The sequence below is a fragment of the Amphibalanus amphitrite genome, unplaced genomic scaffold (assembly GCF_019059575.1).
Source record: "Amphibalanus amphitrite isolate SeventyFive unplaced genomic scaffold, NRLGWU_Aamphi_draft 000098F_arrow, whole genome shotgun sequence".
Classification (NCBI taxonomy): Eukaryota; Metazoa; Arthropoda; class Thecostraca; order Balanomorpha; family Balanidae; genus Amphibalanus; species Amphibalanus amphitrite.
The window spans coordinates 24,142-44,048 of NW_024881593.1; the positions used below are offsets into that span (position 1 = coordinate 24,142).

The 19,907-nt window shown below is 47.9% G+C and overlaps 1 protein-coding gene across 1 annotated transcript in view; it reads left to right on the forward strand.

The window, feature by feature from the left end:
* LOC122380426 (replication factor C subunit 3-like) overlaps positions 1 to 19,350 on the forward strand; it is a 42,449-nt gene extending 23,099 nt beyond the window's left edge. The window contains exon 7 of the mRNA XM_043363576.1: positions 18,842 to 19,350. Within this exon, the coding sequence (XP_043219511.1) occupies positions 18,842 to 19,027 (186 nt within the window). The 3' untranslated portion in view covers positions 19,028 to 19,350. The remainder of the gene's footprint in view (positions 1 to 18,841) is intronic.
* The last annotated feature ends 557 nt before the right edge of the window (positions 19,351 to 19,907 follow it).

The following is a 19,907-nucleotide window of genomic DNA, read 5'->3' on the forward strand; positions in this document are numbered from 1 at the left end:
GACAAATTTGACAGGCCTTTCGAACGCCGTTTGAATTTTGCGGATCCGTCCAGTAGTTTCGGAGATACGAGGGGGGGGGGGGGCAAAAAATAGCCCCCCCCCCCCCACCAGGTCGCGTTATAAACAGACCCCACCAGGGCGCGGGATAAAGCTGGAGACTGGAGTAATTCACGCCATCGAAAGTACGGAGCTTCATTTACGGCAAATGCTCGATTCCGGACCAATTGATGCCATTTGGGTTTCATAAAACGACGTAATTAACGCCAAATATTTTATCAAGCTCTTGATATCAGTGGTGTAAACTACGCACAAAAATGTTGCGTGATTTTGAATTAATGTGAAGATTCGAAGCTAATTTTTAATATATTTTATAATGTTGAGCCCGGTGAGGAAGAAAGAACAGCCAAAATGAGAAAAAGAAACTGCAAATCTTCTGTACCAGTCGCTTTTTGTGGCCACTATCGGAATTTTGTTTATTCGCCGCGCCGCGCCACTTTCGTAGTTAGGCACTTCTGCTTAGCTGGCTTTCTGCTGTTTTTAATATATTGTTTTAATAAAGGATGGTCATCAATATCAATTTTGTTTTTTCATACATAATTTTTAAGATTTAAATTCAACATAATTGTTTTATAAATTCTCGTAAAAAAATAAGTGTTGACATGAAATTGTAATTTGTAGGACGCTTGATAAATTACGGTAACTACGCAAATGTGCTTAGTTACGGAGGTGTAAACAATTCCAGTTGTGGCTTTGTGAAACGGATTTATTTGCGCTCCGTAGTTTGAAAGGGTGTGAATTACGGAAAGGTGTAAGTTACGGCAGAGTTTTATGAAACGAGGCCCAGGAGACAGAGCGTGCCCAGTGGCCGGCCCGCCCCTCCGACGGTGCCAGCCGGACACGCGGTGCAAGTTATGGGCTAGAACGGCGCTGCTGCCGGCCTATTTAAACGGGAATGGCCGTGAAACGAGCTGGCTTCTCTGGAATTCATAATTTAGCGAAACGCCTGAATGCTCGCCCCAGAAATGTCCAGATATACGGTGGACTGCGTGGTGTTATGATTCTAATACGCAGTGCTAGAGCTTTAGTTTGCTCACTAATGCCATTATCCAGTCATAATCCAGCCAAGAATATTTATCCATCCATCCAGGCCAAGTTGGGTGACCTTGTACTGGTAGCCCCGACGCCTTTGTCCACGTGAGTTTGTGACGCATGGTCCTCCCTGAGTGAGCTGCAGCTGCACGGCCCGTGTCAGCCGGCCAACCCGCCTTCACGGTTCGTTTCCGTCCATCGCGGCACTTCTGGCGTCCTTAGTGCAGTGCTGCAGGGGCCGTGGTGTGTGACTCAGACGACTCTGGAAGGCTATTTTAGCCGCCGGGAATGACCGCATGTGACTACCACTGGGGGGGGGGGGGGGCTGGAAATACCGCTCTGCTCTCTGCGCCTCACTGCCATTGGCTCGACTCCGATACTGTGGCTGTTGGTTTGGAGAACGGCCTGTTCATCAATGCTCATCATTCGATCATCCGCGCCTGGTTCGTTTGAGTGACGCTCATAGAGGAGTGACGTCACTTTCGAGCGGCGGGATCAAGCGCGGCGTTACAACAGCGAGTGACGAAAGAAGACGAAAGGCGCTAGTGTAGAGCCGCTATCCCTCAGAGCGGGTCTCAATCGGGAGATGAATGTTTTCCATTCCCGAGTGTTTCCTACTTCCGTTGGAGAGATAGTCCTGCAGACCTCAGAACACTGGAAAAAGTCGGACGGGCAGATCCTATGCGTACGTTGATTAAACTGCATCAGACTTATGGTACCTACGAGATACGCATCAACAGCAAGGCCTATACGGATGCAATTATGCCAGTGCTGTTATAAAACTGGTACGAGTAGGTATGTATAACGAAAATTACATTTTTAGGTCAGTGTTTTTATAAGATGACAGATAAATCAGTATAAATTTGTGTTCTCCCTTTTTTACTAGCGTATGCTATTGCTCAAGCAGCAGTTTAAATGAACACCTGTCAACAAAATGTCCCTAACGTTGGGCATTCATTTGACGAACATTCTTCGGAATCTGCCTTCCCATTGTTCAACCTGGATGGTTCTAGAGTCCAGTTAGGCTCAGCGTTCGTCATGACCAGTGGCGTTCCCAGTCGTGCTGAGACATAATAATGCCTCCTCCATCATCCCCTGAGATGCTATGTCGCGCACCACCTCTCCTATACGTGGGGCTGCGATTTCCCGTCAGCACAGCACTCCGAGTTACCGTCATTCCTGGCCACGTGCCAAACCATATAGGTCAGTAGACAATAGGGGTTTCCCCGGATTGGCCCGGGCCGACCAGCTCTGAATGAGATGCACGCAGTTCTGGATGGGATGGTGCGGTGGCACGGCCGCGGCTGAAGCGGTTAGTGCGATGACCCGGACCCGGTCTACCAGGTCGGGTCGGGCGGCTGATGATCGTTTGATGAGTCACCGTGCATGTGGCCGCGCGGTGAGGTCGGACAGTGACGACCGGCCATGTCGACTGGTTGAGCTTCCGGGAGTGGATTATTGGAGAAGCGATCGGAATGCAGTAAGATGAGTTGGTCCAGGGACCGACTCTGATTTTCGCAGAAAACTTTTAAATGGATTGCAATATCATCAGGATAGTAGCTGTGCTCCGAATAGCAAAATGCTCATGAAAATCTGCAAAAAAAATTGAATAGGTAGCTGACTATTCAGCTGATTTACAAAACAAATATAGGTTACGAGAAAAAGATCTGGTGATCAATTTCTAATCCTAGCTGCATATATGCTTGCTGTTTGATAAAGCTTCTCTTACCGTAGCGTGGATTTTATATCCTATAGCATAGATAACAGTAGAACTATGCCCTATATAACTATGCCCTATATAAACTATGCCCTATAACAATAGAACTATATCTATGCCCATGACCCTTGTCGGGTCATATGCCTATAGCTATAGCTAATGTTTGCGCACATCATTCCCCCAGTAGAGTGTGAGCCGCAGCGGCCAGCTCGGTGGCGTGACGTCTGTGTTTCTAAGCCCCTGTCGCCGGCTCTCCCGCGCCTGTCGATGTCCTCTGTTGTCACTCTGCGGGCGGCCTCTCAGTCGGAGATGGTCCAGACAGACAGCGCCGCGTCAGTCAACAGAGACAGACGTGGGCGGGGCGAGAGGCAGCCATGAGCGGCGCGAAAGGCAGCCATGAGCGGCGCGAAGGGCGGCTATCGGCGCCACAACAGGCAGTTATGGGCGGTACGAAAGGCAGCTATCTACATATTACATCATCATCATTATAACCAAGTTTATTAAACCAAAACACGGGTTGAAAATGTACATACATATGCGACCCGGCTGGATCCGTTACACAGGCGTTGTGAGAAGCAGCGCTAGGCGGGTCGGCGTGGTCCAGTCAGCAGGCAGCCATGGGCGCCGAGTTTGGGTCCATCGGCTGGCACTCTGTGGAGTGTCTCGGCGAAGAGACGGCGGTTCGGGGTGTGTGAATGGTTGGGAGAGAAGATAGTGAATGAGGGATTGCAACTGCCGCAGTTGAGGAGAAGCTTGGGGTGGGGGCTGTGCGCGGTGCTGGCGGGGTTTGGCTTACGACCAGACACAAACACTCGCCCGTCAACAGAAAACATTGTTGCAGCTGCGAGAGTTGGAGGTCAAGGTTTTTGCATCTGTTGATACGGTGAGGGAATATGCTTGTGTTTGCTAATCTGCGTGTGCGAAGTTATCCCGAATACGTTGAATCGGTTGCTGGCAGATTAGCCAGCACTGCGAGCCGACACGCCGGATCGTTACCGTCCTATGACGTCACCGGAGACCCTCCCGGGAGCCCCGCCCCCCGGTCGCAGCTGCCCCAGCCAGCTGCAGCCGCCGCCATCGGACCGGCTGCCCGTACATCCGTACATGAACTGTTCTAGACCAATAGCATTTCTAGCCTGTGTACATACCTGGTGAATCGTCACATCCATACCGCCATGTCTATTTTGAGTCTATTTTAATCTGCATTATTTTACTGTTTTTACACGGAGGTGGTCTTGAGAGGATTGTGGCGCTTGCATAGTTGCCCTCTCATTCACAGATTAGGTCTGCGATGACTACTCGGCTGGATTGTTTGTTCGATTGCTATTGATGCCCGTCTTGCCAAAAATGTTCCTAACTAAGTAAATATTATTGACTCCAGATGCATGTATCTGTAGGAATTTGTAACGAACTAATCTTGTTGGCGCTAAATCATTGATGGTTCTTGTGAACCTGCGCCACATTGGATCGTTATTGATTGTTGTTTGGTTGATGATATAGTGATCTTTATTCGCTTGATTCGGGGAAGTCCGATCGGGTGTTGCTAAAGCTTGTGGATTACAAAGCATTAGGATTAGATGACGAGCACATTAAAATGTCATCGGTTCATTGTGCTTGCCAATGCAGCTATACGGCTTCTGGGTAGAATGGCATTAGGTACGGCATACGAGATGTTCTTATGTCGGTAACACCATAGGTGTAGCAACGTATCTCTTTGGTGAAGGATACCTTTCACCAAAGTTTTAGATTGGTGAAGGATCCTTCACCAATCTTGAGCAATGCAGGTGAGGGTCTTCACCAATGCTAGAACGACTGGGTTCGACGGTCGATCTCAGTCCCACGCACAAGGGGGAAAAGCTCAAATTATTGAGCGCTCAAAAAATTGAGCGGGCCCCATTATGAAGGAATAGGCAAAACGATGGTATTTTACAATGCCTCTAGCGTCACACTACGGCAAATATCGTATCCAAATAAGGTATCAATGGCAAGAGAGAGCAACAAGGTTTCTTCTCGAACACTCGCCGTGATAATTTATATCGGTGTTTTTGGAAAGAAAATGCCCTAAAGACGCTCAACTTTTTGAGCGCCACTTGTCGTTCGGGACCGCGATACTCAATAAATTGAGCGCCACGACAGACGACAGTCAGCTGGCGCTCAAAAAATTGAGTGCCGGCCAGCATCTACACTCAATTTATTGAGCCTTCTCCGTGACAGGTGAAGCCGGTACTGGCTGCCATTTTTGATGTTATGTTCGTTGAAATACGTTAAACTGAGTTGAAACAGAAATGCAGGAAGTTGAATGCTACGTGGTACCGAAACTTTTCACAAACCCATGGCATCATGTCACATTTTCCGCTAGTAGTTTTATCGGTCGCCTTTCGGATTCGGCACACCTCAAATAATTATACAGGGCTTGAATAATCCGTATGAATACTGTATTGATATTTTCTGACTGTACTGGGAGAAGGGAATACGTGATTACAGAAAGATATCCACCCACGCTTGAATATTGGAGAATTATACAGGAAAAACTGTATTGCCACGGTTACAACTTACAAGGCCATCGGCCGCAAACAAACAAAAATACTATACAATGTGGGTTAGATTCACAAACATCATTAAGTGTGGAACACAGAGACGAGCAAAACAACATCACATTATCGCATGCCAGCCCGACCACAATGGAACCGGGTGACCTGCGACCGGAACCTGCGTCTTGCCAGCATACATCACAAAAGCAGGAGGCAGTGTCGTACTGCTTTGATCCAAAATATGCCATATAACAAATGATATAAACGACCTAATCTCGGACTAAGCTTATCATTATCAAATCCTTAACATGTAAAAGACGAATGGAAACATCGAGTCTCAGACCAGCAGTAGCAACCATCACAGTAGCAACATCACAAAGAACACGCGGCATTATCAGACAGCCGTTTTGTTATCGGGCTACAGGCGGCGACGGCGTGGTTGCAGACCAGCTGCGAGGTAGCGGCGTGCGGGCAAAAGGCGCGGGCACACCTCCATGTGGCCGTGCGGACAGTGCGCGGTCGGCGTCGCATAGTGGGCGGCATCGGGCTGTCCCGGGGCCGTCGAAGCCGCACAGGTTGTCGGCGCATGTGGGCGCGCGCGGTCACCACGGCCAGCTGCTCACCACCAGCACAGACTGCGCAGCGTCGCCGCTCCGCCGGCCAGAACACGCAGACAACTCTTCTTGCAGTCGCACAACACGTCGCCAAACTCATTCACCTGCTCCACCATGTTGTTGATGTCACCGAGTCGTTCAAGTTGTGGCTCGTGCCGTCGAGCATGACCTGCCCGATCGGACACGGGTCAGCGGCTTCTGCTCCAGCGAAGTCTTCATCTTGGTGACGTCTTGCTGATCTCCACAAAGGCTGAGCAGATGACCTTACCCACAGGGACGGCCGACGTCCTCGCCAGCGACCGCTTGGTTGTGCAGACCTGCCAGAAAAAGAAAAGCTGTTTGGTGATCTCAAACGATTTTTTCTCTTTATGCAGTGGAACAAAATGGAAAATATGTCATACAACAGGAGCTAAAAAAAGATGCAGCCTAGGTCGTCTAAGAAATGGGTGCAACATTGATAAAATTCTTCCTTGAATGAATTCTACAAATGCTTTTGATAAAATGTGTGGTGATTATAAGGAGACCACTTTACTATAAAATTGCTCAGGATTCCCTATCTGGACCTGTCAAAAAATCCTGACTGCACACCAACAATGATCATTAAATCCGAAACCTCTACCAGGTACCTAGGGATAATTAAATTCTGATTCAGGAAAATATTTCACATCATACAAATAAAAACCTTTACTATATTGAAACTGAAAATGTGATACCGATCCAGTGACCTAAGGGTCTCAAAGGATAATAATGAATTAATCTATTATAAATTTGGTGGTGACTGCCAACTGGCGTCTGGCAGCCTAGACCTTGAGGCTTGAAAGTGGCCTTCCTTTTCCGTTGACTCCGATCCTCCAGATGGAAATGATATAAAGGATCATTTTTATCTTATTTCAAATGAGCCAGTCAGCAAAGTGGCTATCCTGTTTCAGCATTCACACACACAATAGTTGACTGTCAGTCTGTCATGCTGTCAGTGTTGTGAAGTAACGAAGGAGTTGAGTTTTGGTGATTATAAATTGTGATGTTATGTAAAGGACTGGAAAATGAATGTGAAAACTATGGAAACATATTGGCAGAGTATTGTCACTTACTATCAGGACATATGGATAGAGAATACATTCAAATTAATAAGAAATGCCAAATATCAAGGTACTCAATCACTGATCATGATAGCAGTGGACTATCATATGTTTTAATGTCAATTATATGAAAGTTAAGACTGAAACTACCTTTTACTTCATCATACTTAATGAAAAATTGTGTGAAGAAAACATTCACAGCCTCTTTGAAGCACTTAGACCACTAAAAAACAAAAATTTTCACGTAAATATGTTGTGTCTCTTTCCCTCAAAACATCATATCGGATGGCGCCACTTTCGTCGACAGTTACTTATCTGCACGCAAATCGAGGAAAACGTGAATTGATTGACGTTTACGTGTTTCCAAATTTAAAATCACAGCATATTCAAACTTTTCAGTGTACCTTTTAACATCTAAATATAACTAAAACGATAAAAACTTACCTTCAACACAAGGACGACGACAACCACGCGACCGGAGACGTCGCGACGAAATAAACAAACGGCGCCGCCAAATGAAAAATATTCTCCGATATGGGTGATGTGAAATTGAGTCGCAATCATTTTGGGTAGTATGAAAAATGCTCTTTCCAACAGAACCCTAGTAAAAAACGTGAATGGACAAAAAATAACTTTTATTTCGACATAAATATTGGCCTGTTTTTAAGGCATCCTGGTATGCCGTAAGATTTCGACCTAGAAATTGGTGTTCCCCCAATCATTGAAGCTTGAGCAGTGAAAAATATGAAAGCCTAATCTGTTTTGCATCATTAGTGATTCTCCTAGGGTGTTGCCATTTCTCCCTAGGTGTTGCGAGTTGCTTTTGCAAAACGTGTTCCTGAAACGGCTCAATTTTTTGAGCCCTCAGCATTACGCCTATGGCAGCCTCTGACGTCACACGCTCAATATTTTGAGCGCTCAATAATTTGAGCTTTTCCCCCTTGTGCGTGGGACTGATCTAATGTTAAAAAAAGAAAAGCAATGCCGAATGGGATGAATAAAAAGGCTATTGCTAAAACGGCAACAGGTACCCAATTACCCCATTCTTTCAGTTATGAAGTGTTACGCCCACCTTCTTCACAATTCACGCCATTTAACCCGCGAGTTGCTGGGGGGGGGGGGGCGTTAAACGCCCCCACTTTTTTCGCCGGGCCATAGCATAAAAACGGCGCGCCGCAGGCGCGCCAAATTTTGGGTACCTGTAGGGATTTAATTGAAGTTTATTGTGACAAAGTTTCAAAAAATAGCTCAGAAAATTTTTGAGATATCGAGGTTTTAGTGACGTCATGATTTCCGAGTTTTCGACCAAAAACGGCATATGTTCAAAAAATCATATAAAATCACAGAATAGACATACAGACATGCCGTAAACGCCATTGAACTGCCAATACCATGACCAATCAAATGGCTATCTTCGATTATTGATTATCGTTCCGCATTTTCCAAAATCTTGGACTAAATCTTTGCAATTTCTCGCGACTACTTCACGACCATGATACATGCATTTCTTAAATTGAACTTTTTTAGCCAAACACGTACACATATGATAAAATGAATGTCACCATCGTGTTCTACGCCCCAAAGTACCCATAAAACATGTGTCACAGGCTGCGAATATCAGTTTTGATTTTCGGGGATATGTGCCTGGCCGGTTGACCTGACCTTGACCCTACCTATGCTTGGCTGACCCCTACATGGAGCTGACACTCTTGTAGGCCTTATATGATGGATTGTGCACCGTTTTGACAGAGTTTATGACGAGAGGCGCCCATTGCGAAGTCCTGAAGTCTATGCTACTGAAAGTCCGATTTCAGGTGTTTGACCTCACCTTGATCCGACCTGTGACCTCAAAATTCAACTTAAAAGTACTCATCTGAAGCGTCTCGTCGCGTTCTTTCGTTTGCCGCTCGTGCGTTTCGCTGCGCCTATTGGTTCTCGAGTTATCGGCTGGGGGCGTTTAACGCCCCCCCCCCCCCCCCAGCAAACGGTGGGTGGCGAAATACCCCAGCAACCGCCGGGTTAATAAACCAGTATAACGCCTTTTGGGGCGACTAACGGAGCGAGCGAGAGGGTGAGCTTTGCACGTGCGAAATTTCGACGGGGTACCTCCAGCTGACTTGTGCACGGCACCCTACTAACCGGTCCCTAACTGTTTGCCAAATTTGAGCGCCATCGGTCCAGCCATTGTCGAGATCTAGAATCGACCCCTGCACGTGCACACGTGCAGCAGCACCCCAACTCTGGCACATGGATATGCATTGCCTAGTGGGTGCCTACCTACATGCCAACTTTCAGCGCAATCGGCCAAGTACCTAGTTACCGAGATATTGCAACAATTACAAAAGTGACACCTCTTCGTTTTGCACGTGGCACGTGCATAAGGGGTCACCCACATGCATCGGGAATAGTCCAATACTTGGTAGAAGGAATGAAGCTACCGTACAAAAATTACCGCGTGTAAATCGGTCAAGTGGTTGCTGAGATATAAGCGTCGCAGAACCGTGACCGCGGCCGGTCGGCCGGCCGCTCATACTCAGAAATTTCCGTTAATCTCAGTAAATGCCGTGAATATCAAAATATATTGGCTTGTTTTTACTCGTGGGAAAGTTGTAAGACTTTGGTCACGAAAAAAGAGCAGTGGAGCATACCTTTAGGTTCCAAAGGTATGCTTGGATAGTGGATACCTTTGGTAGGTATCCAAAGCGAGAAAAAAAAAAACAGGAGGAGTTGACGAAATTCCCCCCCCCCCCTCCACTGCGGTAAGGTCCTGCACCTTCTCCGAAGGTTCAGATGACTTCTCCGAGGGTTCAGGTGACATCCTTCACCAATATTTTTGGCGCTCCTACACCCATGGGTAACACACTGCTATATCTTTCCCATTAATCACTAGTTTATCGCAGTTTCCGAATATATACGTCGCTGTCATTTTTTCGGGTTCCATTTTTCTCTCTTGCAGAAAAAAAAAATACTGGCCTGATTTCCAGAATTCAGAAATCAGAATTGGCTGGCCAGACGCTATTTGCCACTGGCTTGCCACTGGCTATTTGTTCAGAAAGCTCCGGGCGACAGCTGCCGATGGCGCCCCACCGAGTCTGCTATCGATATCTTTCCGCAGCCCCGACCACTCTTTGGAAAGAAAATGTCCCCTGCTCCTCCTGCCAAGTGTCTGAGCCACTTTCTCCAATACTCACAGCCGTGTTTTCGGTAAATACCCGCGGACGGGTGGTCCCTGTCACTGGGTTAGGCCGACTGGAAACGGGCTTATGCATGTGTGCTGTGAATGCAGTGGGAAAGCATTTTAAAGATATTGCCCATGTCAAATACGCATGCCATGCATGCATGTGTTTCTTCTGCTATTGTGGACTTCTCGGCAATGCCCAACTGCTGATTTTTTTTTAATTTGTGAAATAGTAAACCTACATACCTGTTTTGTTTTCTCGCCTGACATGTACCCGTTATGTGCAAATGGGCATTTCGACATCCATGAATTCATAATACATCGGCAACGTGCAATCTGCATTCATTGCATGCATGATTAATAGTGAAGCTCCACTTTATTGCGTTTACATAAGTAAGGGGCTTTGTTCCAGAAGTTGGTGTGCCCTGCACACTCGGGATTAAACGTTAAGCTGCGTCCGATTACCAGTAACTATTGTGCTGCAACCTGATTTGTGCTTTGGCGCGGCAGTTGGCACGGTTGCTCGTCTGTTGACTAGGCAGTCACACCTACTACGTGACCGCCTCCAATCCACCAAATCACGCTCCCCACACAAGGCCCTACCCTACCTCAGTCTTCCAGACTTCCCTCGACGTCGACCTAGTGAGCTCTGGCGGTGGACGGCGGAAGCTCTAGTGCACCATCAACTGCCAGGGTACCTAGATTTGGACGAGTCGGTCGAATCCAAGCCCAGGTGATGCTTCACAATGATGCAGCCACTTACCATCGATGATGGTTGCGCTAACCTTTCGTTTGTGCAGCTTGACCGCTCACTTTCAGAAGGTGTGTTTCGGCATCAACGCATTTTGGAAACTGATTTGGAAACTGAAGGCTGAAGTCCTGAGCATTTTAAAAAGATGTTGATCTGGATACTCGAAGGAGCTGGTCTCTCTCCAGCTGTATTTTATTCATCAGATCTCTGGTAGGAGAGGTTCATGGCCATGACGTAACCCTCCGACATCGATTAAGCGACTTGCTTGAGATGAGGGCGCCGAATGTTTTCGCTTTATAGCGACACTCATGAGTTCGCGGGCTATCCGGTAGGTGGCGCTGATGGTTGCGTCTCCTCTCCCATGTCACTTGCGTTGATACCTGAGTCAGAATCCCGTGCATGTATCGGCGTCCGGTGATCGCAGTGACATTAAGATTGCAGCAAGGGAGCGCTAGGGAGTCACGCGTGCTTGCATGGTCCAAAATCACCAACAGGCTTATGCCTGACTGGTGAAGTCGGGTGTGTACAATGTACATTCACACGCATACAAGGTGTCCCACAAGTTTCTTTACACTTTCATGTCCAATAAAATATGTACGAGTGTACTAGGGTCGTTTATTTACACCTGACAACGACCGCCGTTTAATTTAGCTTACCATCCAACACAAAGGGCATGTTTTCCAAAGATCTTGGAGCCAAGTAACGAAAATATTCGAAGATGTCGATTTTAGCCACCCGGCGAGCTCAGAGCTAGGCTGGGCGTCGTGTCCCAGATCTTTCGGGCTGTGTTCCAAGATAAATGGCCAATTGTCCATGGGTTTTTGATTGGGTTAGTCCTTAAACCATGTTTATTCGTCCTAGTAGCTAGAAAAGCGGTGTTTGTTGCAGTTGTGGGTACGTTTTGACGCGTGCCTGATGACGCCCAGTGCTGCCAAACAGGGCATCTGACCTGCTTCCGAACAATTTTTTTTCTCAATAATACGCAATTTTTGGAGAAACGGTTAACCGCTGCAATGAGTGACCTCCACAGTATTTGAGGCGTCCTTTTTGGCGCTCACAACCTGTTTTATTGGCATTTTATAATGTTCTGTCATCACATCAGCGTGTATTGCGCCCTATACCATCACTATTTAGTTCAGTTCCTCACTGCGTGGACGGAGGACATTTGATCGCGTTCTTTGGCCTAATTACCATTGACTTACGAGTGAGGTTAATGCTGATATTTGAATACTCACTCATCGTTTCAAATACATTTTTTATTCCGCTTTAATGTAGTCAACTTATGTATACCTTATTTGCGGAGCCTGTAATCTGCAAATGCTGCTGATTTTCTGTTGTTGTTTTTTGGTGATAGAAACCATATGTGCGGTTCAGGGTTGGCATTTTTGCCGGCAAAAACTAGTTTATGCCATTTGCCGGTTTAAACCGGTTTTAACCGGCAAAAAGTGGCAAAAACTGGCAAAAACTCAGAAATATCATAATGCTATGCCTAGACATGATTTTAAACAGGAAACATTTTAAGGAGAATTCGGTGAAAGCTTTATGCTTTCAAACAGAAGTGACATTGACCATTGAAATGTTTCATACCTAACTCGGAAACATTATCATGGGCTATCCATAAGGAGCTAGTAAGATGCCTTTTGGGGGTGACAAATGAGCCAGTGCAAGGGTGACTGGGTGAGTCCTGCACAATCAGAAGTGCGAAGAGGTATCTGCCACTGATATGCGCACGGCACCGCATGACACCCTACTTACCGTGGCCGCCTTGTCCCACTCTCCCCTACATGGAAATACATTCCGTTGTGGATGTCTACCAACATGCATAGACATTTTAAGCAGGGATAAGTAATGAGGCAACTTCAGAATGTTTAGTGCATCTATATAACTACCAGAAATGCATTTGTACATTTCAAATCCATTCCTAACTAGAAAAGTTGTAGGTTTGGCCATTTGAGTTTTAGCCAGTTTTTGCCAGTTCTTGCCACCAGGGTTTCTGCCAGCCGGTTTAAACCGGTTAAAACCACTGGCAAAAACCAGTTTTTGCCACCCCCTGCCAACCCTGGTGCGGTTCTAAAATCAATAAATATGAAAACATGTATGTTAAAACTTAAAAGCTTTGATATTTGTTATCTTTGGTTCATGTTTGATAGTTGACAGGTAGTTGGTATTCCTTCCCTGATAATTGCATTGTAAATTTTCGGACACAGTGTCCCGCTTGCCCTTAGCCTCCGAACAAACGATTTTCACGACATTCGCAACCACAGCTAGCCGACCGTAGCGCCATTTTCTTTTCCAAGTTTAATTGTGCAAGAATGTCGTTTCCATCAATAATTAACCGTGGTGCGGGGTACATCAAACGTCTCTGCAACCTTACCACCCTCGATTGGCCCAATTTCACGTAGTCGGAATAGGTGTGGGATCGACCACCCTGGGCCGTTTTTAAAGTAGCCTGGCCTGGGGCGGTGAAAAGGGTTACCTCTGATACGGTCAGCCTCATGCCAATAGCATATCATGTTTCTTGCTGTTCTCAAAGTGGTAGTAATGGCCAATAATGTAAAAATAGGTGTAAAGAAACTTATGGACACCCTGTTCATGCTTAAATACACCCTCCTCAAATATGGGAGTGTGGGACTGCACAAAAATATATGCCAGTCTGTTGAGGCCACCATGTCATTTGGGTGCCGAATTCATCCTGAAAATGCTCGTTTGTGAGACTCAGGGTGCTGCTACCTGGGGAATAGGCATCCTCAGGTAGAGTTGTGCCGATTATGACCTCTTTCTGCAAGCGTGCTAGTGTCTTTATTATATACAGTCATCTATATTTTAGCGAGATATGAAGCCCGACAACGAGCAATGAAGTACGGCGTGCAATGGACTTACGTAAGCTCAGAACCGGCGGTATTCTGTCGACGATGGCATTAAACCCAGCGCGGCCCCGAGGCCTGGAAATGCGACCCATGACTCACGAGGATCACCGACTTACGAACTAATCGCCTCTACCTGGGATTACACTTCACCGACTGAACTACGTCACCGGTATCAGACGAGGCTGGAAGGATGGTTGACTTCTTTTCTGTCTTATGAGATGCGTTCTTAATTGCTTCCTTTTCCCTATCCCTGTCTGCAGCGCTGACAGGGATAGCCTTGACCTCCGTGTGTTGCCTGTAGCAGCCCAGATAGTTTTTTTTCGAGTGCACCGCGGCTGTTTTCCGGTAACGGGGCGTGGTTTGCCGTATGTGTGATTGCAATTTTCCTCGTGTTTTTTTTTTTCTTACCTGCTAGACAGTTCCAGCGCTTATTATTGTTTTGATGTTTGCTGACTGGTCGGTGTGGCTACGTCGTCAACTCGTGTGTTACGGTGTAATTAACCGGAAGCAAACTTTTGTATCGTATGCAAACCTTTGCATAAACTTAACGGAGCATTATTATTTTTATTGTGTATCTCGTTCACCGGTTGTTATTTAGTTCTTCGCCTATCATCGGAGCCGTCCGTCGTAGTTTTGGGGCCTGCTTGTTAGTAATTATTTTCTCATTATTGGCCGTTAGTGTTACGAGAAAAGGCTGGGTGAGCAGCACAGGCTGGTGCAGACCTGAGGCAGGCGTCATTTCTCGGCAGCACGGTAGGAAACAGTTCCGCTTATCCGATCATTAGCCGACTCGTGTCCCAATGCGTCAACATGAGAACGTTTTATCAATAGTGGGGATCGCGCCTGCGCTTTTTTTGCACTTCCATCATTTTTCGTATCATTTGTTGCTTGATATGGATAGGTGATGGCACACATTCTTCTGTTGTCAGCAGGTATTGTTGTATTCTAAAACTGGCTCACTCACCTTGACTATTTTGTAAGCTAAAAAGGTCGTTTTTTATGATAAATCAACTGCTTTTGGTCAAAATGGGTCATGTGTGACCTTGACCTGGAATCATATTTTTAACGGACTTTTCACGATCCTTGTTAAAGCATCATGTCTTCATTCAGCGTGAATTAAGGGCATCTCTCTTCCGCCCCGGAACTATTTGTTCGGCCGCTGCCCTGCACTCTCATTACCGAGTCACTGCGGCCCGCCCGGCCATGCCGGCGCTCTCGTTTTGGGGATGTCACCGCTCCCGTGACCCCGCCCGGCTCGCCGGTGACCTCTGGAAGTCGCGGTCTGGCAGCGTGGCCGTGATCGATTGGAAAGAGTGCGGAGTGGCGCCGACGGCGTAACGGCGCTCCGGCCCTCTGTCCTCCGGGTCTAAACGGCCTCCCGTTGGCGTATCCCCCCTCCCCCCCCCCCAGTCATGACGCATCCCGCCCGCCTGGGTGTCGCCAAAAGCGCTGGACTGCGGGGGTCTCTTTGGGGAAGCAGAGGTCTAGCAATTCTCTATTGAAACACTACCATGATTTGATGGTTCGGGATAGGTACGATGATTCACGTGCATGCTGTTCAATTTTCCAGTATTTAGCCCAGTGACCCAAAATTTGTAGATGTGGGTGGGCAACGACATCCAAATGAAAATCATTTTCTACTCTCACCTCCAGTTTTCAAGCCCAATTTTCCACTCCCAATTCCACCGAGAAGGAGCAATTGCGGGAATGGTTGTTTTGCATCTGTCACAATTGTAGATAGATTAATGTTTTTGATCATTTTCCCACTCTTTTTGAGCCTTACCTGACTGACAATTCTTCACTCTCATCCTTTTTTTGGTCAGCAATTTTCCCCTCTGACACCCAAGCAAAAATTTGATTTTGGTACACTGATTTAGCCCAGGAATCCTACTATGACAGCAGGCAGGATGAGTGGATTGTATCGGGGGTGGGGCTTCCAGGGGATCCAGGGGAGGGCTTGGGGGGCTAAAACCCCTAGCCGAAAAAATATGCCGCCCTGCGGGGCGACGAAACGGGCCACCGCAACTCTACAAACATCACTATGCCCACAAGCATCAGAAGAAAGGAGATAAGCAGAGAAGGTTGTCTTCAATTTTCACTATATGCGCCCTAATTGTACATTTTGCCGCCCCTGATAGGTGGAAAACATGCCGCCCCCATGCAGTTAGCCTCTGACCGAAGAAAATCCGGATCCGCCCCTATGATATAGCTCATGAAATAATTAAGATACGTACCTTTGAAGATATGTTATCACCATAATTTGCCGCAAGACGACTTATCAGTTAATCGGCTACATTCAAATTTGACAACTTGCATGGCGGATTAGCTGGCGCGGCGATCCAATAAGTTTGACTGTCAGACAGTAAATTGGAGCGCGCCGCTCGACGTGCCACCTTGATGGCTGAATATCGAATATGTCGAATTCGGTGCAGGTCCTTTGATGAACGACGCATCTCTATACGGCCGACCCCAACTGTATGAGTCCGCGAACGACAGTCTGATCAACCTGGTGTCTCTGTTTAATTCGACGACTATTCACAACATTAAAAGGTCAACCTGTTTTGGCGGCTTGTTTGGAGCATTTCGCATATTTGACCCCTACGGACTTTCGAAGTGTATCATTTGCTGTAAACGTGAACTTAAACTATGTTTTATTGGAAATTAAAAGACTAGTGCCCACTTTTTGTTTATATCTTGCATATCTGACCCTTCGTGTCATTCCTCAGTCACAGTGCACGCCGCTTCGGTTACTGGACTTTCTCGGACGAACGAGTCTAAATATTGCACGGGCATATACAGATGCTAAGGATGGGACATTGCGCCGGGCGATACAGGCTGGCAAATTTACGAGCTATTGTGGCGGTCTCTGAGAGGCTATCTGGACCGGCCGGCCGGCGCGGCATCTGCCCGAGACGCGACGGAATTCATGGTTTGTGGGCTCGGTGACCGGAACGAATCGCTAAACTCGCTGTCACTGCTGCTGAGGAGGGGCATGAATCATCGGCCGCACTTACTGGACGCGGACAACGGTAGCGACTGGCGGTCGGCCTTGTACCCGTAAATATTGTATAAGTTTAATACTTGAATTATATAAGCTTTCGTGGTATTTAGGAAGCAGACTTCACCATACATCATGTATGTGTAATGAGTAATTGGAGGACCTTTGCGTTTGACTTGCCACGACGTGAAGTGCATTTCAGTTAATAATATAGGTGATATATGCTTTATATGTATATGCCTTATATATTTGTATATTTATATATTTATTTATTTTATATACTTTATATACTAGGGGACATATACTAATATATACTTTTGGGTCTCAGGTCATGCTCGATAACCCAATCGCAGTGCTTATTCATATCCCCTTTTTTTCATTCCCCTTAGCCAATCGCAGTGCATATTCATATCCCCTTCTCCGAATTCTGTGACGATTGGTTGGCTGGTTGGCCGGCCGGACTAGAGGTGGCTCTGTCAGCCGGAAGGGAGACCTTTCTACTGCGTTGCGCTCTGGAGGCCGCCGTCGGGCCGAGAGTTGAATGGGAGAGGGTGGCGCCAGCATCCATCGATCCGTCCTCGGCCCGGCGGCAGCGCAGCCCCAAACCCGACCCCGGCCCGGCCCCGGCGGCAGCGGCCGGGCACAGCCAGCCTCGGTGCCGGCAGCAGCACAGCCAGAGACAGCCCCGGTCCCGAATAAACAGTCCTCAGGCCTGTCTCTGGGGGCGTCAGACCTGGACTCGGCAACACAGCCCCAAACATTGCCCCAGCAGTAGCATAGCCCGCCCCTAAGCAATCCCGGCCCCGGCCTCGATGGTACAGCCCCCTGACAGCTCCCAACTGCCGCGGTAGCACAGCCCCTCAGACCCAGCCCCGTCGGCACAGCCCCAGACTCGGTCCGGCTGAGCGAAGCCGAAACCACGCCGTCTCTGACGCCGCTGCAGTCAACACGGCATGTTTAGATTGGCCTGCGGAGTGGCCTATGGTGATCCGAGAGTCGCTAGGCCACCTGACATTCGGCGGCGCCGCCGGTGCCACCCGGTTTGATGTGTTTGACGTTTTCCCTGACGGCTCTCAACGATCGGGCATTGGGCTCGGGTGATGAGTGGGCTATTTGGGAGTGTGCTCGCGTAACGAGCGGACATTCGGAAACGATGGGTTGCTGATTACGGCATTGTTGAAGGGAGGACTGTAAATTGCTGTCCATCACCCATATATTTCATAACTTTTTTAACTTATTTGCTTTTTTTCCTCTGGTTTTCATCTATCATCCGGGTAGGCATTTTTAATGAATTGAGCTTCCTAGTTGTTCTTGTCTTGCCACATCTCAACCAATGCTGTCCTCAGGGGATCCATGGGGGCCCAGGCTGTCCGCCTTTGCTACTGTTGGTTTTAGACTGTCTTGGCTATGCTATTCTTTTGTGAGCAAGTATGATGTCCGAGGTGTATATTGGCCAGTCCAATAACAGGATTACCAAAGCTTACCAAAAGGATTGCACCTTATCCAGCGATTGAATGCGCTCGGCGCTCGGGCTGGATTCTGCTAGCTGAGCGCCCACGAGCCCATGTTTGGTGGGCTGTAGGCTGGACGGCCGACCATGTCGTGCACTGTTTACTGTCTCGGTATGATCTCAGTTCACGGACGTGCCCGGCGGCATGGTCTGACGCTAGCTGCGCACGGCTCGTGCTGTTGCCAAAGCAGCACGGGCCGGTGGTGCCACTGGTGCTGACTGACCTCATCTGGTCCGCGCTGGCAAAACCTCCCGATCTCGCCGTTTTCCACACACACCGCCCTAGCGCATGCCTCTCCTCCTGACCATTCTGCCCGTAGCAATAGGACTCGACGAGTTCATCTCGCCCACACAAGCACCACAGCGCCCGCTCTGTCTGTGATGCTCACATGATGACGACACTTGCAGCTCCCAGACACCCTCTACCTCCTTGACTCGCTCTGTTTTACACCTCCTTCCAGCACGAGGAGACGGTTCCCCGCAGTCTGACCCTCTGTCTGTCTCCAGGGCCTGCTGCGGGAGCTGATTCGCAACTGCGACAGCCAGCTCAAGTCGGATCTGACGGCCGAGGCGGCCGCCTACGAGCACCGACTCAACCTCGGCTCCAAACACATCTACCACCTGGAGGCGTTCGTCGCAAAGTTCATGGCGCGCTACAAACGCTTCCTCGACGAGAACATGATGGATATGTAAGGTGAAGTGAATGAGGAATGGGGGGAGGGGGTGCGGGCTGTAGCGCTAGAGACGCTTCCTCGATGAGAACATGAGGGACATGCAAGCTGAAGTGATTGACGGGGGATTGTAGCGCTAGAGGCGATTTCTCGACTGAAGGAGAGTGGGAAAAGTGGACTGAAGGATGACACGGATGTCCATGAGCAGATGCTGGACGATGCTGGATGTGGGTTGATAACGACCGCGTGGTCGTATCCTGTTGGCGCGAGACCAGCACCAGTTTTTGGTGCGATGCCCTCTGAAAATGGATGCTCACTGGTGAATACACGATGTTTTGTTTTGTAGGTGTGCATTTATTTTGGGTTTCATCCAGTGTTAAAGGTTTATGTTGGCAAGCGAGAATGCCTGCTCACCAAGCTGGGATTCAATTCGAATTACAAGCCGCATACATTGACGAACCTGTTAGTGCAGTGGCCCGAAAAAGATAGTAAATATAAGGAATGGCGCAGCGTCCAAAGGTTCAGCAGCATGAATAATTCAATATCTGAAGTTTCAGGGCCGCTCGTTTTCCTTCATGAGAAGCCCATGTGAGTGAATCCCATTCCGTAGGCATCGCAAACAAAGTATTTTATCCAGATTCAACTGTTGAGTATCGGGATATGTAACAGCATTACGAGCACTTCGCGTGATAGAGCATGGAGATATTTGTTGCTTTCAGAAGAATGTTGTATGCGGAGACACGGCAGGATGAGCTTCCGTGATGTTGGGTTGGCAGATACTCCGCCACGCCTGCTGGGCCCGCAGCATAATACTAGCTTATTTTTTGTGCCAGGATTGATGCCAGGGAGTCGTGAAAAATTTACCTATTTAATAGCAAGTGAGGCGGCTAAAGGGGTGCTGT